The 20867-nt window shown below is 39.0% G+C and overlaps 2 protein-coding genes across 4 annotated transcripts in view; both read right to left on the minus strand.

The window, feature by feature from the left end:
• Positions 1-17889, minus strand: part of LOC129176718 (SUN domain-containing ossification factor-like) — a 28442-nt gene extending 10553 nt beyond the window's left edge. Inside the window, exons 1-14 of one of the 3 annotated variants that reach the window (XR_008569493.1) lie at positions 17591-17889; positions 11488-11605; positions 9752-9874; positions 7859-8079; positions 7679-7780; positions 7484-7616; positions 7291-7402; positions 7086-7210; positions 4173-4240; positions 3950-4057; positions 3104-3209; positions 2818-2838; positions 2483-2538; positions 1037-1119 (exon numbers count right to left, since the gene is read on the minus strand). Coding sequence is in view for 2 of the 3 variants with exons in the window: in XM_054767032.1 (XP_054623007.1) it covers positions 1037-1119; positions 2483-2538; positions 2818-2838; positions 3104-3209; positions 3950-4057; positions 4173-4240; positions 7086-7210; positions 7291-7402; positions 7484-7616; positions 7679-7780; positions 7859-8079; positions 9752-9874; positions 11488-11605; positions 17591-17649 (1435 nt within the window). In the remaining variant the exon portion in view is untranslated. The remainder of the gene's footprint in view (positions 1-1036; positions 1120-2482; positions 2539-2817; positions 2839-3103; positions 3210-3949; positions 4058-4172; positions 4241-7085; positions 7211-7290; positions 7403-7483; positions 7617-7678; positions 7781-7858; positions 8080-9751; positions 9875-11487; positions 11606-17590) is intronic. The other 2 variants (XM_054767032.1, XM_054767034.1) reach the window with 2 other exon arrangements.
• Positions 17890-18832: 943 nt separating this feature from the next.
• Positions 18833-20867, minus strand: part of dnm3b (dynamin 3b) — a 42952-nt gene continuing 40917 nt past the window's right edge. The window contains exon 21 of the mRNA XM_054760897.1: positions 18833-20477. Coding sequence (XP_054616872.1) covers positions 20435-20477 — 43 coding nt within the window. The 3' untranslated portion in view covers positions 18833-20434. The remainder of the gene's footprint in view (positions 20478-20867) is intronic.

Genomic DNA, 20867 nt, shown 5'->3' on the forward strand with positions numbered 1-20867 from the left:
ACATTATAAAATAAAGAAGGCAATTCTATAAAAGTAGCATTCTTACAGTATGTTCAAATGTGCAAAAGAGCACATCATATCCCCAAGCATGCTGTAAGGCCTGGGTCCCCAGCCACCCAAACTTTCAGGTGCAATAATTAAAAAGAAAAACACTGAATTTTTGGGGGGAAATAACTACAACAAATTTCACGTAAATAGATATGAATTTTGGAAATATGGCGCATTATTTTATTACAAAAAAATAATATACAGTTAAAAAATCCGTTTTCCATTATGTTGTTTGTTGTGAGCGGCAACCTGTCCCACTTAGTTCGACAGTCCTTGAACGCACCATCTAACTTTCTCCCACGGTGCGCAGACAGACGACTATACTGGATTGTTCCTCTTTTTCGTTCCGCTCATATTTGGTCCCAAATGCTGATACGATGTGGGAATGCATAAAGGTAAGATATGATGGCCTCCTTGAATGCTAATGTGAATATTTGTTGGATTTGTTAACAACCTCAAGTTTATTCATGCTAGCAAACAGCGACGTATAATCTTCTCTCTGCAAAACAAACTCCAGGCTTGTACTGGTGGATGGTGGCTCTGTATTCATCGAGTGCTTTTAATTTGATGTTCTTCCTGTCTTATTATTAGATAACATATAATAAATGATCGATTAGATTGCTGTGATGTACACATTGCTACTATTTACATTTATTCTCGTCTTCAGTGAGGGTAAGCTACAGTGAATGCGCGACAATCCTTTCGCCGGAAGGCCACGCTCTCGCATTGTTTAAGAGACGGACTGTCAACCGGTTGCTAGTCTACTCGGCGCATGTCTCTACAATCGATTAATCTAAGGATTTGTGGCCGATTCTGATCAATCCTTCTACCGGTGCAACCGTATCTCTAAATGGTGAAACGGTTTATCATTCACAACTCTACATAATACCAATACAAATACCTGAGGAGATTGGTGTTTTGTCGCATACAGTAGTTTCATTGCACCAAACGAGCAGAAATCCACATGAATAAAAACATGAATATATACCCAAGTCATCATCCTGATCGTCTGGTCTTTCAGAGGGCTCAGCTATTTCTTCATACTCTTCCACCATGCTGGTTCCAAACACTCTGCAAAAAAAAAAAAAAAAAAAAAGGCAATGCCATTCAATGCATGTCTGTTTCGTTTCGAGGCAAATTATTGGTCTACAAAAGCCATTATTTCAAAATCAGCCTGGCAACGGTCGGTCTGGTGACACCGCCACTTGATGCGTGCGTATGGGAAATCCATACAAGCATGATGATAACCATCTTAGTACATTTTTCTCTGCAGTTACCATCAACTATATCTGTCTACAACAAGGGTGTCCAAAGTGCAGCGCGGTGGCCACTTGTGGCCCACGGTTGTTTTTGGATTGGCCTCGGCACATTGTGAAAATATATCACCAAACAGCACAAAAAAATTTGGAGGAATTTGACAATAAAGTCAAAATCTTAAGAGAAAAAAGCTGTAATCTACCAAGAAAACGTCTTAATTTTACGACATGATCCTGTAATGTGAGGGAAAAATAATATCATTTTAGTAGTAAAAAGGTATTAAAAATATTAAAGAACAACATTTGTTAAAAGTTGTAATATTATGAAAAACTAAGAAAACAATGAAAAAAAGTTGTAATTTTTGAAAAATGAGGTTGAGGAAAAAGTTATGCAGTCAAATATTATTGGAATAAAGTCATAACTATGAAAAGAAAATTTACAAGAAGAAAGTTGAAAGAGTTGAAAAAACCCAGCAGAAATAATAAAAAAAAAAACAGCTGTAATTTTATGAGAGAAAAAAACAAAATATGGGGAGAAAAAAAGTTGTATTCTCACAAGACAAAAAGTCGCAATTTTACGAGAATAAATTCGTAATATTATGAGGAAAAATAATGTCATTTTTGTGGCATAGAGTTGAAACATTCAAGAAAAAATACATTATTTCTTTCAGGTCATAATATTGTGATAAACAAAACAAAATGAAGTTGTAATTTTTGGACAATTAAGTTGTGGGAAAAGTTAGAATATAGGAATAAAGTCAACATATGATAGCAATAAAGTTATAACATTACAAGGAGAAAATGTACAGGAGGAAAGTTGAACTATTTGAAAAAATAAAAAAACAGCAGCAGCAAAAGTGGGGAAAAAAAAGAGCAAAAAGTCAAGTTCATACAAATGATAGGCTTTTTCACGTCTATCACAAAGCTGACATGAAATATATATAACTTCGTAGCATATCTACATGTGTTGCTTTCCAAAATATCGAAGTGGCCCTTACATCCTTTCCTTCTTCACTATGTGGCCCTCGCTGGAAAAACTTAGGACACCCCTGGTTTACAACAACAATCCTAATCTTTTTTATGTGACCAAAAATATTGACCTCTGCACTTCTCATTAAAGTCAAAGTGATGTTGCCGCCTGTAATTTGTGCATGTGCTGAAGCCTGACTTTTACGTACCTAATGAGACTGAGAGGACAGAAATGTTCCGATCCAAAGTGAGAAAGCAGTTCAACCTGCAATGGAAAATAATTCAGCTGTTACTGTCTTTGTCTCAGAACCACAAAGACTAAGGGCCAGGGATTTAAAGTGACTACAGCAGAGAGAAACATTTTAGTAGTGGGTTAGTGCTTTATTATTTGATTTAAAATGGTAAGTAGCATATATGGGGAACACAAATAGTACTTGAGAGTTTAGCAGGAAGTTAAGATTTGAAACTTATCAGCCCACATGCTCTATTGTATTCACTCAATTCCCAGACAATTCAATCAATTCTACAAGAAACACATGCTAACCTTTATGTATTTGGTGAACATCTGAAGCAAGAAAGAGGGGGGAAAAAGAGGAAAACATTATAAGATGCACTAATAACAATTTCAAGGAGAGAATGCTGGTTTTCAACAATGTAGTAATAAAAGTTACATATTTGTATTGCAGTCATGACTTATACTGAACACCAAAAGAAAAACAACACAAGAAAATATTTTATAGCTGCATAAGTCAGAGATCTTACTATTCAGTACATAAACAGCTGAAGCAGTACTATGGTGAAAAAGCAAAAAACACAAATACTAGGCTTACTTTGACATATTTAGCATAAAGATGCTCATCCAACGGAAAGCTCTGGACGGTGCGTTCATCCCGGGCATGAAAGGTTCCCAACTTGAGCCATTTGTTGGTTGGGTATCTGTAGGAGTAGATTTCCACACAACGGCCAAGAACGTGGTCATGGTTTTTGTGAGCAAATGAGACTAACAGATGTATACGGTCATCCCTCGCCACGTCTTGGTACGAATTTCGCGGCTTCACTCTCTTACGGTTTCTCAAAAACGAATAAATGACTAAATCATGCTGTTTCGTGGTTGAATATGGCCGATTAATGAAATAAAATGAACACTGAAGCAAATTGTATGTATTTTTGCCTAAATTAAGCATTTTCAAGTATAAAAATGGCAAAATAACCTAAAAACCAATACAAGGCATTAAGAAGATAAATTCAGATGATATGTAGTATGATATGTCACTAGGTGTCAGTAATGTTACTATAATGATGGGTGAGACACAAGCGGTGCAACAATAAAAGGAGGGCAGAGACCTGCGTGCTGAAGGAATTGTGGGGCTGTTCGGTTCAGACACGTGAACAGAACAACTTTAGTGGTTTTAGTTCCCAGATGGAGGACGAGGACAGTGATGAATGACTTTTCTGCTAGGCTACTATGTATTTAACCAGTCATATTATGTGCACTGTTTGGAAAAACAGCATTTATTTAATTAAAACTTTCAAAAATCTTTCTGTGAAACATCATGTTTCTGTGTAACATCATGTGTAACATGTTCTGTGAACATAAACGAGGTAAACGAGGAACATACACTGTATGTCAAGGGAGGATTACGTTTCTTCAGTTGAAATAGTATGTTGTGGCTCACCGGTCACTGATGGAGACAAGAAAGTCTTTGGGCGTGGAAGAAAAGAGTTCAAAATTTGCAATATCCAACTGCTTCACCTGAACGGGCTCACAGAGCTCAATGATGAACCTGAAAAGGACAAACAACACAACAGTAAAATCAGTGAGTAGTTGTAAAAAGACAAAGCCTCATGCAAAGCATGAATGATGACTGACAGCATTCATAGGCACGCAAAAGCACATACCAGATTTTATGACTGCAGGGATTTAGCATGTACAAGTCCATATTCTCCTTCAATATGGCTGAAGTGCTCTGGATGGGACAAACACATATCAATAATACAGTGACGTTCCGTGAGGTTCATGGCTGGTGAGGCACTGACTCCTCTGGAGTTTTTTTTATATGTTAATACAGGTTGCTCATTAATACGTATATACTGTGCTGTAAAAGTCTGATAACCTCCTGTTGAGTTTGGGTATATAATCCTCCATCTTAGCAGTCAAATTCATTCATTCATTCACTCAAGATTCAAGATTCAAGAGATTCAAGAGAGTTTTATTGTCATGTGCATAGTAAAACAGCAGTTACACCATGCAATGAAAATCTTATTCTGTTCATTCTCCCAAGAAAAGAAAAGAAAGTAGAACATAAGAATATTTTGCATTTGATTTGCTCCCCAGCTGGTAGCTGTCAAAAAAAAAAACTGCTGCATTTCCCTCTCTATGGCATGATCGCAGTGACAAGCACTTTCCAGCTCACGCACGTCCCCACCCCTTTAGGATGACGCAAGTACTGCAAGTGCCTCCAGTATGACATTTCTATGTATTTCATTGTTCGATTAGCAAGAATAATGAGGTCACACTTACATTAAAGACATTACCCGGGCTGCACACAGTCGTGGTGTATAATCAATATTTTTGCAAACTCATTTTATTGCCGACTCGCTGACAGGCAGAAACTGGCAGGCGCCATGCTCCAACTCAGTGTGTACTCAGATGGTGGGCAGGGCTTGCAGACTAACCCGAGACACTCGTGGCAGCCTCATCTTAGGTTTCTGCCATGTATCTGACCAGGAAATGTGCAAATTCAACTATTTTTACTTAATCTAATCAAGTATTTCTCAATTAGAGAGGAGAAATATGATCTTAGAGGAAAATTAAACCTAAAACATTTATATGCGAGAACAACGCTGAAAACCCACAGCATTTCCGTGTGTGGAATTAAATTATGGAACGGATTGAGTAAAGAACTCAAACAATGTACAGAGATGAGCAAATTCAAAAAACAATACAAGCAGTTGATGTTTGCTAAATACAAGGCAGAAGAGTCCTGATTGTTCTGTCAGGTTTGTTATTTTATTTTATTTTATTTTATTTTATTTTTTTTCTATTTTATTTTATTTTATTTTATTTTTTATTTATTTAATTAAATTTTATTTTTTATTTATTTATTTTTATTTATTTATTTATTTATTTATTTATTTTTATAATTTTCTTTGTTGGGCTTAAAAAAAAAAAAAAAAAAAAAAAAAAGGTCATTATTATTATTATTATTATTAATGTTCTTTCTTTTTTTGGGGGGAGGGCTATCTCACCGTTATCTATTATGTGTTATCCTGACTATCACTGAAAACATGACATGGAATCCAGGAAGTGAACTACATGTACTGTACTAGATGTAGAATGGATGGGGGGTAGGATTAAATAAGCTTTGCTTCTTCCTACTCCTTTTGGACATGTGGAACTGTCAAAGAATGATTCACGAGATGTATTCCATTGTAACCTTCATGTTCAAATAAACTAAACCAAACCAAACTTTTAAAAATGTTAAAAACAATTGGAATAATTCAGAAAATACTAGGGGTGTCATGAGATCTCTCAAGATTGAAACTTGACCAGATTTCTCGTTCAGAAAAACAAAAATTGTGATAATAAATCAATAAATCACACGATAAATGAAAATTAACTCCTTAATTTTGCCGGCCTCCATTTTATTTGTCTGTTTTCCTCGTCTCGTTTCTAAACAGGCAGGAAGAGAGTTCACTCACTGTGCATTGGTTCAGCACCTAGACGCTTCATCGAACAATGGCCAACAGAGTAAGACCTCTTGTCATTAATACAGCCGCTTTGTTTCTGTAGGGAGAGGCGGGGCCGCTAGCATACACGCAGCAAAAAAGTGCTGCTTCGTGAGGAGCAATGCACGGTAACAGTCAGGATGGGAAAATATGCCTGCCAAATGCCACAGCCCCCATGTGGGAATATTAATAATGAGCAAGGTGAGCCCATCAACGCGAACGAGCCAGTATGCCAAATTATTTTGAAAGTGGTAGCAACATAAAAGGCAACAGAATGAACTTGCCCTCCTCATACCACCCGACCCAGTTTACCCAACTACACAGAGATGCAGAGCCTTCGCGCAGACAGTCAACACAAACTGAGATATTTGGTTGGCAAGGTAAATACAAACAGAACGGCGCAAAATTGTGAGCGTTCACAGAAAGGCATTGCAAAAGAAATGCTGCTTTTTAATATAAATGAAAAGCCACCATTTCAAGAAATGCTGCAAATGTTTGACAGACAGTACGATTTGTCTGTGAGTAAATACATGTCACAAATGGCAATTGCACAACTTTACAGAGTGAACGATGATGTATTTATAGGAAATACTGCATTATTATGATATTAATATTATTATTATATATTATCATAACATTACCGTAATTATTTGGTCTCATAATACATTGACAATAATATCGTTTAGCTTCAATTTGTGGGACAATAAATATTTCAAAACACACCTGCATTGTTTTGTGAGGTGGTTAAATAAAAAGGTTTGTTTGTCCAGTCATATTTTTTCATAGTACTTTTCTTAAAATTAAAGTTAAAATCAAGTCTCGTCCCCAATCTCTTACATCGTCTCGTCTCGTTCCCAATCGCTTACATCGTCTCGTGAGTTGGGTGTCTCGTGACACCCATACAAAATACATTTGTAATACAGTTCAATGGACAAATATTCATATTTATTTTATGTTATCATTATTCTTTTTTATTTTCAACACGAGACACTGCCTCACTTGGCCACAAGTCACTGCAGTATTTGTTAGTAACAGCTTGTTTGGACACAGTGTGTTCTCAAAGTTGTAGCATCACACATGTACCTTAGCTTCTGGGTTAGCCCCTAGGATCTTCGCCCCACACTCCACGGAAGCATAGTTATTGAAGTTTTTTTGTACCTTCTTCACTACATTGGAACCCCCGTTAGTAGAAGTGTGTGTAGACTGAGCTATGGAGGGGGGAAAAAGTTCAAAAATACCACATCAGGTATATGTCAGCAAAAGCTGGACCATTTGTGGAAAAACATACTTTTTTCTTTCTCCATCACTTCTCGCTTCCACTCATCGAATGTTGGAATTTCCTCTTGGTCTTTGCTGGTTACACTGGGATCTGTGTCCATGGTGACAACAGCACTCTGGGCCTACACGGAGAAAACAGCGCTAGGATGCCTCCTCTGGTAGTGTAGAGGGAGGGCAGATTGTACAGAAGCCATGTTACTTACTTGCTCTTTCAGAGAGTGTGACATGTTCCCATCCAGATGCTGACCTGCCTGGGAACCCGCAGAAGGGTCTGTGTGAGTTTTGGTACCAGCCGTGTGAGCATTTGACATGTTTTCCACGACTACTGGAGGAAGGCTGTAACAACAAAAACACATTGTTAACAAATCATAGAGTTAAGAGCATGCTACCCTACTCACCTTTCATGATCATAGGGGTTTGATTCTTCTTCACACGCATTAGGAGGCAAGACAGAGTCAAGGACCTCGTGATCCACTTCATCAGACGAATCATCTGAAACACTAAAATGACAAGCATAGCCACTGCACATATAAAAAAGAAAACATTACCTAGTAGATACCAAAAATAAGAATGCTTACCTGACTGTAATGTTGTCTTCAGAGTTAAGGAGGGTGGGGCTGTCATTTTCCTCAGGTGTGGATACAGAGACCGCATCAGTAGATGTAATGAGGATGACTGATTCGGGGTCTTGAACAGGGGATACATCAGGGTTTGAGCTTGGCTCAGCTTCAGTCTCTGGGTGTGAAATTCCATTGTTGACCTCTGACACTGCATCTACAGTGGGCTCCAAATTAAAAGCCTGAAAGACAGGAGGAGGACACTATCCAGCCAAACTCAAAAATAACGAATCTTACGAAGAACATGAAACTACAAAAGGTTTGAGAAGCAGTCGTGCTATGTAGGGGGCATCTTTAGCAGTGATGATCCCACATAGATTTACAACTTAACTTGCAGTCCTTGCCATGAGAATGTCTGCTTTACAATATTTACACAAGAAGTGTTCTACTTATCTGGTCAGCCCACTTGTATTGCTCTGACTGTAGCAACAGCAGGAAAATGCTGGACCTCAACTGGACTAAATCTGAATCGATACCACTAGGAATCAAACAATACTGTAACGCAAACCACATGCAAAACTGCATTTTTCATCTTGATTATCCAAATTCCGGATAAAATAACTCAGCGGTAACATGCGTTTATGGCACATATGTAAAAACCTCTATAAAAAAAAAAAAGAGAGAGAGAGAATTGGGCCATGCGCGCTATGAACTACATAACAAAAATGTTTTTCTCTACACTTACTTGTTATTATTGCTATTATTTTATGATGAATTGCCTTGACTTTGGCTGTATTGTCATTTCAATAATAGTTTTCATAGCATATTCGTATCGTATTCATATATTATAATGATGTTCAACAGCAAACTGGTTGACCACATGCACTGTGGAAATAATGAACGCTACGAAGTTGGACTGAAAATGTATTGACAGAACTATTGATGGATTATGTGTAATTATCGTTATTGTCATATTGAATTTAATTGAACTTTTATTTATTTTATGATGCTGTTTTTGTTTTATATGGTTCTAACTTCTGAGTATGCACAGCTGAAAATGAGGCAGGTATGACTGCACCAGATAAAATTTCTTTAACTGCACTTTTGAGCTGAAACAAATGTTGGGCATTTGAATGAAATACAAATTAAAAACTCATGAATATGTATTTTTTATATCGAAAAACAGGTCTGTTTTGCTGCTCCAGGACCTGGAAGACTTGCTATGATAAATGGAACCATGAATTCTGCTGTCTACCAAAAAATCCTGAAGGAGAATGTCTGGCCATCTCTTCGTGACCTCAAGCTGAAACCAACTTGGGTTCTGCAGCAGGTCAATGATCCAAAACACACCAGCAAGTCCACCTCTAAATGGCTGAAGAAAAACAAAATGAAGACTTTGGAGTGGCCGAATCAAAGTCCTGACCTGAATCCTATTGAGATGCTGTGGCATGACCTTAATTAAAAAGGCTTTTCATGCTGGAAAACCCTCCAATGTGGCTGAATGACAACAATTCTGCAAAGATGAGTGGGCCAAAATTCCTCCACAGCGCTGTAAGAGACTCATTGCAAGTTATCACAAACGCTCGATTGCAGTTGCTGTCCTGGGGTGGCCCAAACAAACACTTTCACACTACTGTATATCTACATGGGTTGGTTAAAAAAAAAAAATGTAGAAGTTGCCCCCGTATCCTTGGATTTTTCAGAACGCAGCCCTCTGTGGAAAGTTTGGACACCACTGCACTAAAGTATCGAATCAAACTGAACACTGAATTGTCTATCGTTGCACCTCCTGGTAGTCATGCACATGTCTAATATGGAACAAGCACAATATGATTTACGTATGGTACATTTACCCAACTGTACAATGTTCTCTAGCAGGTGAGCATAAATCACATTTTCATGGAACTAATTCACCTCTGAAAGCATCTCCTTTTTGTCCGCTGCCTGTGTAGTCTGGTCCTCTTTTTGGTCGTCCCCTTGCGACTGCTCCTTTGTGGACAAGGAAGGGGGGAGGAGCAAAGCCAAACTTCCATCCTCCTGGGGACATCACACTCGTTATTGACAGAGAAATAAGAAGTTCTCTTATGACAGAAACACAAGGAATTAAAACATACACTTCATTCCGTACATCTGTACAATCTACCTCAAGATGCAAGAATTCTGCATTTACAATTAAATATTTTCACTTATCTACCATGTAAATATATTAAGCGGTCTAAAATGTGCCCAAAATCAATTCTCTTTTATGTCCACAAGCACTGCTGCTCAAGCCTGGAGAGGAACTGTACACAAGAAGTGACAGTCACATGAGAGATAAAGATGACAACTCTGTATGTGGAAAAGTGTGTACATAGAGAAAAGCAAATTTAATGAATATGCGCTGCTACTATGAACAAGACGGACGTGTCTTCTGCTGTTGTTTGATTGACTATGTGACAAAAAACATTCTATCAACACAGAAGTGAAAGCTACTAAGGAAATGCAACAATTCAATACATACCAGTCTAACAGTGCCATCAACACTGATCTTTGTAAAGCAAGACTTTTTTGCACTGGATCTTGATAGAAGCAGTATACAGTACAATTATTCCTAATGTTGTTGCTTTTAAGTGTATTGTATATACTTGGGGTGTCACGAGACACTCAGTTCGCGAGATGAGATGTGACACTAGACTGGGTCTACGGCAATGAGACGAGACAAGATTTTAACATTACTTTTAAGAAAAGCACAATGAAAAAACATTTAAAATATATGACAATCTACTAATTTAATTCTGACTACGTTACACTTTTCTGCACTCTGTGTGTATGCTAGCAGCCCCGCCTCCACCAACTTAGACAAAGTGACTGCATGACTGACAAAAGGGCTCCGTCCGTTCATGCTGTTGTTCTATGGAACAAACGCGCCACGGTGCCGAAAACAACACACAGAGTGAACCCTCTTCCTGCCTGTTTGGAGGCGAGAAATGAGGAAAACAGACATGGATGCAGATGGCAATGTATTGAGGCTGGCAAAATGATTGAGTTCATTTTCACTGATTGTGTGATTAAATCATTTTTTTTCTGAATGAAAAATATTGTCATGTTTTAATCTTGCAAGATCACAAAAAATAAATGTCTCGTGGGCACTAGGCCTGGGACAATAATAAATTAATTCATCATACAATACATGAAAATGAATGAACCCAAAATGTTGCCGGCCTCAATATACTGCCATGTGCATGCGTGTCTGTTTTCCTCGTCTCTCTCCTCCAAAACAGGCACGAAGAGAAGTTCACGCTGCGTTGCTTTCAGCACCTTGGCACGTTTGAACGGAGTGAGCTCTTTTGTCAGTCATACAGTCTCTTTGACTCTGTGGGTGGAGGCGGGGCCGCTAGCATACACACGGAGTGCAGAAGTAGTAGAGATTAAGTAGTAGAAATTAAATTAGCAGATTGCAATATATTGTCATATATTTTTAATGTTTTTCATTGTACTTTTCTTAAAACTAATGTTAAAATCTCATCTCGTCGTGTTCTGTTCGACCCAGTCTCATCTACCGTCTCGTCTCGTGAACGGAGTGTCTCGTGACAGTATGCATGACACATAACAACTATGCAGTGTTTTATGTTATGATGAGATGTTAGCTTCTTAGGTAGTGACAGGCCTACCTTGTCCAGATGAGGTGTATGTTCTCCTGTCTCTTCCTCAAAACTAATGTCCTGTGAAGGTACAGAGCTTTGGGCCTCCTGGTCTGGTTTTGTGCAACCGACATAGCAGCTCGGGTACCTGCCAGACAAACAAGCAATTATCGCTGTGCCAAACGACTTCGGTGTTTACCATACATTCATTTACTTGTGGCGGTCCAAATGTATTCGTTGCGGGCTACCTAGATTTGGCGTTACGTGTTCTCCCTTGCTCATAAACACATGAAAATGGGATTGTCTGACTGATTGCAGTATGTACCGTAGATGGCATTGTTACTCTGCTTCTTCACATACCTCATACGCACTTGGGGCCTCACTCATAAAACGTGCGTGGAAATCTGACAAAAGTCTGCGTACACCAGAAGCCCAAAATGTGCATACGGACAAAAATATTCAGACCTAAAAAAAAAAGTGGCGTCCGCACACATTCAGCCAACTCCACCCCACAGCACGCTCTCTCCACGCCTTCAATTCGCCATAAAATTTGGGAGACAGACCAGTAGCATTATGAACAAGAGGAAGATGAGCGAGTGGCAGCAAGTAGCGTCCACTGTGAACAGCGCCACTGTGACGGGCCGCACCGTGACAGAACTTAAAAAAAAAAAGTGGTTGTATATCAAGGCACATATTTCATACATTTTTCCTAATTGATACCACATTTTAGATTAATATAAACTTAGCAAAATCTGTTGAATTTAAAAAGACGCAAAGCCTAAAAACGGGGATGAAGTTATGTCGAAAATTAACTGGCGTAATTACAGACAGAAAGTTTAAAGATATTTAACGTAATGATGACATTAACACCATCAACATATTAGGTATATTATAGTTGTTTTATGAGGAACTCATGTGTGTTATTTCAAAGCAGAACAAAAGAAAAGGCCATCATTTGTAAAAAAGGAAAGACTACATTTACGCGCACGGCCCTTACACTATTGACACAAATAAAGGCCGTGCATGGTAAATAAATGTTGCTATTGATGACATACTTGACATATGCAATGAAAAACTCTTATTTTTTGATAAATTTTCCAAAGAAAAGCGAGAAACAGAGCACTGAGGACACATTAGCTAGAATTATTTCATTGACAACCTGATGCTTGTTATAATTAATATTAATCAAACACATACTATTATCATGATTATAAAACAAAATGATAAAGTATTCAAGCGCTGCCTTGTGTTTTTCGTGTATCTTTTAGTCGGGATATTATACGCTGGTGCGTAATGGTGTTTATGATACATGACAAATGATATCCATCAGTGTCATGCCGAATAACAACACTTTCCACAAATGTTTTAAGTCAATAACCGTGATGTTTTGTTTATTTCTAACATGATTTCACCACCCCACTTAAAATGTGCGTCGCCTTTTTGCCACGTCTCCAAAAGGTGCGTACAGCAGCTACAAAAGGTGGCGTAGCGGAGCGCACATTCTCACGTCAACTTGTGTATTTATAGGTGAAATACTTGCCGTGGAAAACGGCGTACACAACTTTTCGGCCCCATTTTGTGCGTACGCAAGCTTTGTAAGTAAGACCCTTGGTCTGCCAGAGAATAAGAAGACCTACGGTAGCAGGATGGATCAGTGTTGCCGACTTAGCGACTTTGCCGCTATATTTCGTGCCTATTCAGGCCCCTCCCGACTATCTCTATCAAAAAAGCAACAAACCAGCAACTTTTCTGGACACTTTTGGAGACTCTAACATGAAAGCATGTATCGTTCTTCTCAACGAGCAGCGGGTCCGGGTGACAGAAGAAAGTATTTCTTAACATATTTGTTTTGCTTTTGATGTTTTTTTTTGCTCACTTTCTGTCCATAAAAATGACAGACACACGCGTCGTGGCCAATTATGCAAATGACACGATAATGTCATCCACTGCCCCCACCAACCCACCGCCGCAGATTGATTGCAGAGAAACACTGGCCTGCTTACAGGCTGCTTTCTAATAGTCTTTGACTTTGTTTAAAGATCTGGGAAAAGGTTTAAATAGAATGGGTGGAGGCATAAATCAAGGACAGTAAACATTTTGTGTGTGTGACACATTGAGAAAGTCCAGGTGGTCTGTAACCACCACGTGGTTCATTTATCTTATCTGCTTTATATGCAGAGCTAGGCAGGGCAAGGGAATGTTTAAAAATAAAAAAAGGAGGCTGGTACAATATAAGAAACACATTTTTGATAGTACATTTTTACAATTAAGTCACGTCTATTTTGAAAAATGTAGATGAGACAATACTTAATATGCCTGCGGAAAAAAAGGCAATGCACATTCAGGAGAATATTCTCATTGCAGCAACACAATCCAGCGCATTATCTGCATTGTATGCACGCTTCCGGGTCAAATACTTCATTAACTACAAGTACGGGGGTTTATTTGTCCAAGCCAACTAATGCAAGAGCCCGGACTTGTCCCAAAACAATCGACCGTTTGTTTTCTAACTGAAAGTCAGCAGCCACAATTGAATCAGCTAAGCGGCTTCAAGTGCTGTCAAGGCCTGGGTTTGTTAATAAATATTTAACTGGGTACAGGAAGAGAAAAAAATACCCGAACTGATGGATATTCAGCGCTTAGTGCATCTAATGATTTAATGCGTATGCATGTGGACATTTCCATGGATGACATCACTCAAGATGGCGGCGTAAGCTGCCTGATATGAAGCCAATAATAGATTGACAAATGCCCTCCCCCTCCTCTCCAAGTACAAAGATCAAGTGGACGTGTCCTCGATCAGCGTGTCCTTGGAACACCACCTCTGATTAGCAAAAAATCAGTCTTTAAAAAAAACACAACGCCACAAAATAACCCATTTTGAGCTCATTGTGTGTTTTTTCCTCATCGTATTTATGTTAAAAAGGTATAAAATGTGCATGCAGTAACAAGAGCGCAGAGCTTCAGTTCACCATCAAGTCTAAATGAGCACCCTTTTTGCCTTGAAAACATAACAGGCTCTGTCTACAAAGGTTTTGCTTCGCACTAAAAGTGACGGCGACTGCAGTGCTGCTGAATGTAGGCCAGGTCAACGTCAGAAGGACAAAAGTATTAGGACACTTGGTGGGGTGAAAATGGAAGAAGCACCACATATGCGGCTATTACAGCTTCCACTCTTCGGGCGAGACTTTACAACAGTGTTCTTGAGCCAAGGCACATATTTAACAATAGTAAAAATGGCACTAAAAGTATATACTGTAGAGTGGCACCTCGGTTTTTGTTATTACTTTGTTCCAAACGGTCCGATGAAAACCAAAACATACTATTCTTCACAGCAGGAAATAATGTAAAGCCAATTAATAGGTTCCAGTCACCCAAAATAATAATTATAGTTCTACATAGAGTAATCCCTCATTTATCGTGCTTAACTGGTTCCAGACCCGACCGTGATAAGTGCATTTCCGCAAAGTAGGACGACTTATTTATAAATCCAACATTGTCATAGTAAGAGCACAGAAATCCTGTTTACGACCTTCTAAATATGGTATTTAACATTCCTACTATCCCCCCCATTGTGAGAGAATTCAAACCTGCAAGAAAAGCCTGTTGCGGTGCTTGTGTGTCTCAGCGAACATTATAGTAACATGACTGACACCTCGTGGCCAGTGTGGAATACTACATATCATTCAAAAAGTCTTTAAATGTGTCTTCTGATGCCTTAGAGATGTGGTTTAGTTCATTTAGCCATTTTTATGCTGGGAAATGCTTAATTTAGGCAAAGAATAGGTCAAATTTGCTTCAATGTGCATATTTTTTGACTAAGAATACGCCATATTCAAGCATGAAACAGCATGATTTATTAATAGATTTTTGAAAAATGGAGCTACAGTGATGCGGCAAAGTGACAAGGAACGACTGTAATTAGAAATGAAAAAACGAAATACCTTTGCGGAAAAGGAGGAGTAGGCCATCTTTGTACATTACGATGAGTCCTTTCCAGAATTCAATAGTGTTTTTCATTGTCTTTATCATTTTGCCGGCACTCGCAACTTTCTTTGTGTTATTCAGTGTTTAGTGTTGTTCAGCAGTCGCATTCAATAAAAAAAATGCACTACTGACAGTCAGCAACCCGTGGGGTGCTTTTTTTGGGCGCTGGATTCCGCGGAACGATACAATAAAGTCTCGAAATTTCCGATTATTTTAATACTTCCTAACAGGCAATGCCTGAGACAGCTATGAAAACGTGACCTTTGGCCTTGGGCTAAGGTACTATTACGACTTTTTTTCTTGGAAATTTGCGACTTTTTCTCGTTAATTTACGACTTTTTCTAGTAAATTTACAACTTTATTCTTGTAAATGTCAACCTTTTTTTCCTCGTAAATGTCGACCTTTTTTTCCTCGTAACTGTACGAGTTTATTCTCCCAAATTTACAGTTTTTTTTCCTCTGAAATTCACAACTTTATTCTTGTAAATGTCTATCTTTTTTTCCTCGTAAATGTACAACTTTATTCTCCCAAATTTACGTCTTTTTTTTCCTTGTAAACTTAGGACTTTTTCACGTAAATTTACGACAATTAAGTCTCGAAATCTCAGATTATTTTAATATTTCATCATAACAGGCAATACCAGAGACAACTATGAAAAGGGGTTTATGTGACCTTTGGCAACGGTAATATTATGACTTTTTTCTTGGACATTTGCGACTTTTTCCCCTGAACTTATGACTTCATTCTTGTAAATGTCCATCTTTTTTTCCTCATAAATGTACAACTTAATTCTCACAAATTTACGGCTATTTTTCTTGTAAATTTATGACTTTTTCTCATAAATTTACGACAATTAAGTCTTGAAATCTCAGATTATTTTAATACTTCATAACAGGCATTGCCTGAGACAGCTATGAACGGGGGGTACTGATGTAACCTTTGGCCTTGGGCTTTTCTTGGAAATTTACAACTTTTTTCTTGTAAATGTATTACTTTATTCTTGTAAATTTGCATCTTTTTTTCCACTCATAAATGTACACCTTTATTCTCCCAAATTTACAACTTTTTTCTTGTAAATGTACAACTTTATTCTTGTAAATTTACATCTTTTTTCCTCGTAAATGTACGCCTTTTTTTCTTGTAAACATACAACTTTTTTTCCTCTTGTAAATTTACGACTTTTTTCTCGTGAATTGACAATAAAAGTCTCAAAATCTCAGATTATTTTAATACTTTATGATAACAGGCATTGCCTGAGACATCTATGGGGGGGGGGGGACTTCTGTGACCTTTGGCCTTGGGTTAAGGTAATATTACGTCTTTTTTCGTGGACATGTACAACTTTTTCACGTAAATTTATGACTTTCTTCATGTAAATTTCCATCTTTTTTTCCCTCGTCAATGTACGACTTTATTCTCCCAAATTTACAACTTTTATTCTCATAAATTTACGACTTTATTTTAAAAATCTCAGATTTTGTTTTTTTCCAAATGTGGCCTTAATACTCCGTCATAGAAAACCAAGCTTCGATTGAGTGGCAGGAAAGGAAACAGTAAAGAATTACACATTTGTCTCCTTCCTTCTTTCTCCGTCAGAAGGGCAGAAGTCAGTCAGTCGTTTGTTTATCCAACGTCATTCAGCATAATCTCCCCTCTGCTGTTTTACTCTCTTCAATCAGATTTAGCAGCAGAGGCATCCATCTTTCCAGCCATTGACGTGAAAGCATTTTAATCCCGTCAAGAGCAGATGAACCAAATCCTTGCTACACTGGCGAACATTGGCTCAGTGAGGACAACTGGGTCACTACAGCCATTAATGGATCTTACGCTGGGCAGAGCAATTTTCCGTTACGTGCTTCAGCTAGTTTTTTTTTTTAAATACATACACGTAAAATTTAATACCGTCAATTATTATAAGGCTGATTTGAGTGTGACAATTAATATTGCCGGTTAGCGACACAAGCGAACCATGCTAACAAGTACAGTCAATCAACCAGGTGCCACATCACAACATAGAGCTAGCTAACTAGCACTAGCTAAAATAGCCGTACTTTAGGCTTGGCCCACTTTTCTTAAAGAAAATAGTTTACTTTATTTCATGAATAATAATTAAATAACAACACCAAGGAACAAAAAAAAACTTACCCAAACACTAGAAAAACAGACAGCCACAGTGACGCAATTCGCCATATCATCATTTTCATCCCTCTCCGGCCGGGAAAGACATTCTCGCCGTGCTTGTACAATGCGTCAAGGTCTTCTGCCTATATGTCCTCCCTGCTGTTCGGTTCACACAGCACACACTGAGCCGCTGTTAACGCTAAACTTAGCCAACATCGGATATTTGACGAGTAGTAACGTTAGCTGCTGCTAGTCATCCAAACAACCTGCTTCCACCAACTACCAGTGAACGTCACCGTTTGTCTGGCCAATCACAACCCAGCTGAGATTATTGCGCACTTCAAAACTGTACTGGTATTGTTGGGTTTACTCGTTTTGCTGTTTGGCGTCGTCCGACGGGCGGAACTCCGGGCTACACCGAGTTATAATGACAAGTTGACGGGCTCGTCAGGGTAAATGTTGAACACACATAAAAGTAAGCATATGGAAGTTCTATCCAAAATAGGGAAATTCAGAACTATTTTAGCGTCATCGTTACCGTTTGTTTGATATACGCAGTGACGTAAAATAACAATGACGTGATAATTGTTCAATGTTGTGAAAATGGTGCAATTAGCTATTAGTGCCACTAGATGGCGTGTAGTGAACGGTGAATATATATGATATAATATATGATATATGATATAATATGATATATATATATATATATATATATATATATAATAAAAGTATCCAGACCTTCTTTTTAAGTAATTAATTAATCAACCAAGACCGTGTTTCTTAATTCATGATACCAAAACCTTTTGGACAATTCTATGCTTCCTACTGTTTTGTTACAGTGTACAAAGCAAGGTCCATATTCATAAAGGTATGCTTGGATAGGTTTGGTGTGGAAGAACTTGCCCAGAAACCTGACCTAAAGCTCACGGTAAGCCAGCAGGCCCTGTCTCAGGTGCAACATCAGTGACCTCTGACCTCAGAAATGTAAACGTGTATGTTGGGTTTAAATTGTCCATAGGTGAGAATGTGAGTGTGAATGGTTGCCGGTATATAATACGTTCCACACGAGTACATGTGAGTGACCAGTCCAGGGTGTACCCCGCTTCGCGCACATGGTCAGCTGGGATAGGCTCCAGCCCACCCACAAACCCACACTCACCGACGGCACAATTACATGACACAATTTTGTATATGTTTATATTTGAGTTTTGCCGCACATGAGCATACAACTAAGTTTGACTTGATGAAGAACGAACCAAGACTCTCTTGAAGAAGTAAGACATTTTTATTGAGGAGCAATACAGAGACACAGAAAATAACAATAGATGCAATTTCCCATTATGCACTCTGCGAAACACTTCCATCTCACCTCAACTGGAACCGTTTCAGTCATGTTCTTTTTTTTACCATTGCAAATTCTCTCTTCATATTCAGCTTTGGCAATATAGAATTATAATTCATGCCGGTTAGGCAGTCTAAATTAGTGTTTCATGAATAGACACAGAGAATCATTAAAGCGCTAGGATCCATTGTGAGGTCTTAATAGTCCACAGGTACAGTATTTCCTTATTGATACCTATATACATCCGAACACATTTTAGGCTCATATACACGTTAACAAACGGACAGAGAAGCACTTAAACATTGACAAAAGCTGCTTAAGATCTAACGCAAATGCTGACTGACTGGCTTGATGAGCGTGTGTGTGTGTGTAAAAGAAAGCCTTGGGGGGGGTTGGGGGGTTGAATAAAGTAAAAGAGTTGCATGTTTCAAACCTGAGATAAAGGCTCAAAGGAAACAGGTCAAATAACGCTCTTTCTTCATCCCGGGGTGATATCAGCGTTCCAGCCACGCCAGCAGTCAGCATCTGCATCTGAGCTTAAGGCTTCAAGGGTCACAACTTGACCATTGATACAGCACAGGTGGACACCTATGACAAGGTTAAATGTATTATTGAGGTTGTTTTCATATAGAGAATACCGATGGTGCTCCTCAGCCTTGCTATGTGTGTATGGCTGCTACTACGACACACAAACATCTCACAAAAATCCAAGTCAATTCACCCCCCGCGGGGCTTATGAGTCATCATTGACGGCATCGAACATGAAAATAAATACAACTCAAACAGCAACAAACGTGCAGACGGACCACATACTGTATGCATATGTGCTCTCACACGCTCGTACACACACTGGGTGTATTACTCGCACACAAACGCACGTTTACACACACGCACACACACTCACGCACATATACTAAGATACAAGTTGTGTTCCTAAGAGAACAATAGGCTTATAATTAACACTTATGGGCGGGGGAGGGTTGGTGATGCAATAAATTAATACTAAATGAATGAAAGCCTACATATAGGCAAATGACTCACTCCCCCCCCTCCCCATACACGCAAAACACATCCGCACACGCATTCGACGTACACACTCACATCCCATGCAATAAAAGCAGCGCGTGTGCCATGCTGCATTCTGGAATGAGTCGGGCGGCACAAATTGCCGCGCATGTTTTCATGTTGAAGCAGCAAGTTGTGGTGGTGGCTGACTTGGCGAGGCGAGAAAGAGGTACTCGTGACCGATACTAGAATGTGGTTCTGCTAAAGCATACCTGGACCACAGGCGAGCAACAAGCGCACATAAACATACACCACAAGACAAGTACAATACTGTACATAGATATATGGACGTGTCACCTGGCAGGAGGTCGAGGGTCAAGGGGGACACAACTTGAACATCTGCACTAAGGAGAGAAGAGGACAGCAGAGCCGTGGCTAGGGGAGTAGGGAGGAGGATGCGGATGGCAGGAAGAAGAAGAAGAAGAAGAAGAAGAAGAAGACGAGCGCCCTCTTTGGGTGTCTTATGGCGGGACTTGTCTTGTTGGAGATGGCGGGGGTCGTCGACTTGCGTGGGGTGACGTAAGACGGTGGTTCAATTTTAAATAGAAGAAGAGACGACAGAAAGAAATTAGTCATTTTCACGGGGTTCACAAATACGGTTTAAAATGCAGTGCACGCGCATTTGCAACTCGGAAGGATTTCCTGCGAAAATTATTCGAAATCTCACCCAACATAAGTCTCATGAGGTGAAATATGCGGTACACGTGTACCAAGATTTCTCACTTTGTTCCTGCGGTCCTTGAACGCACCATAGTTGTGGGCTGAGATGCAAAGGTTTGTTTGGCTCCGGAAGCGCTAGCTTTGACAGTGAGTCATCCTCTTACATCAGGCAACCAAAGGTCCTGTTTTCCCAGGACATGTCCTCTTTTCCTGCCCTGCCCTGGTCGTCGTTTT

The sequence above is a fragment of the Dunckerocampus dactyliophorus genome, chromosome 2 (genome assembly GCF_027744805.1).
Source record: "Dunckerocampus dactyliophorus isolate RoL2022-P2 chromosome 2, RoL_Ddac_1.1, whole genome shotgun sequence".
In the NCBI taxonomy this organism is placed as follows: domain Eukaryota; kingdom Metazoa; phylum Chordata; class Actinopteri; order Syngnathiformes; family Syngnathidae; genus Dunckerocampus; species Dunckerocampus dactyliophorus.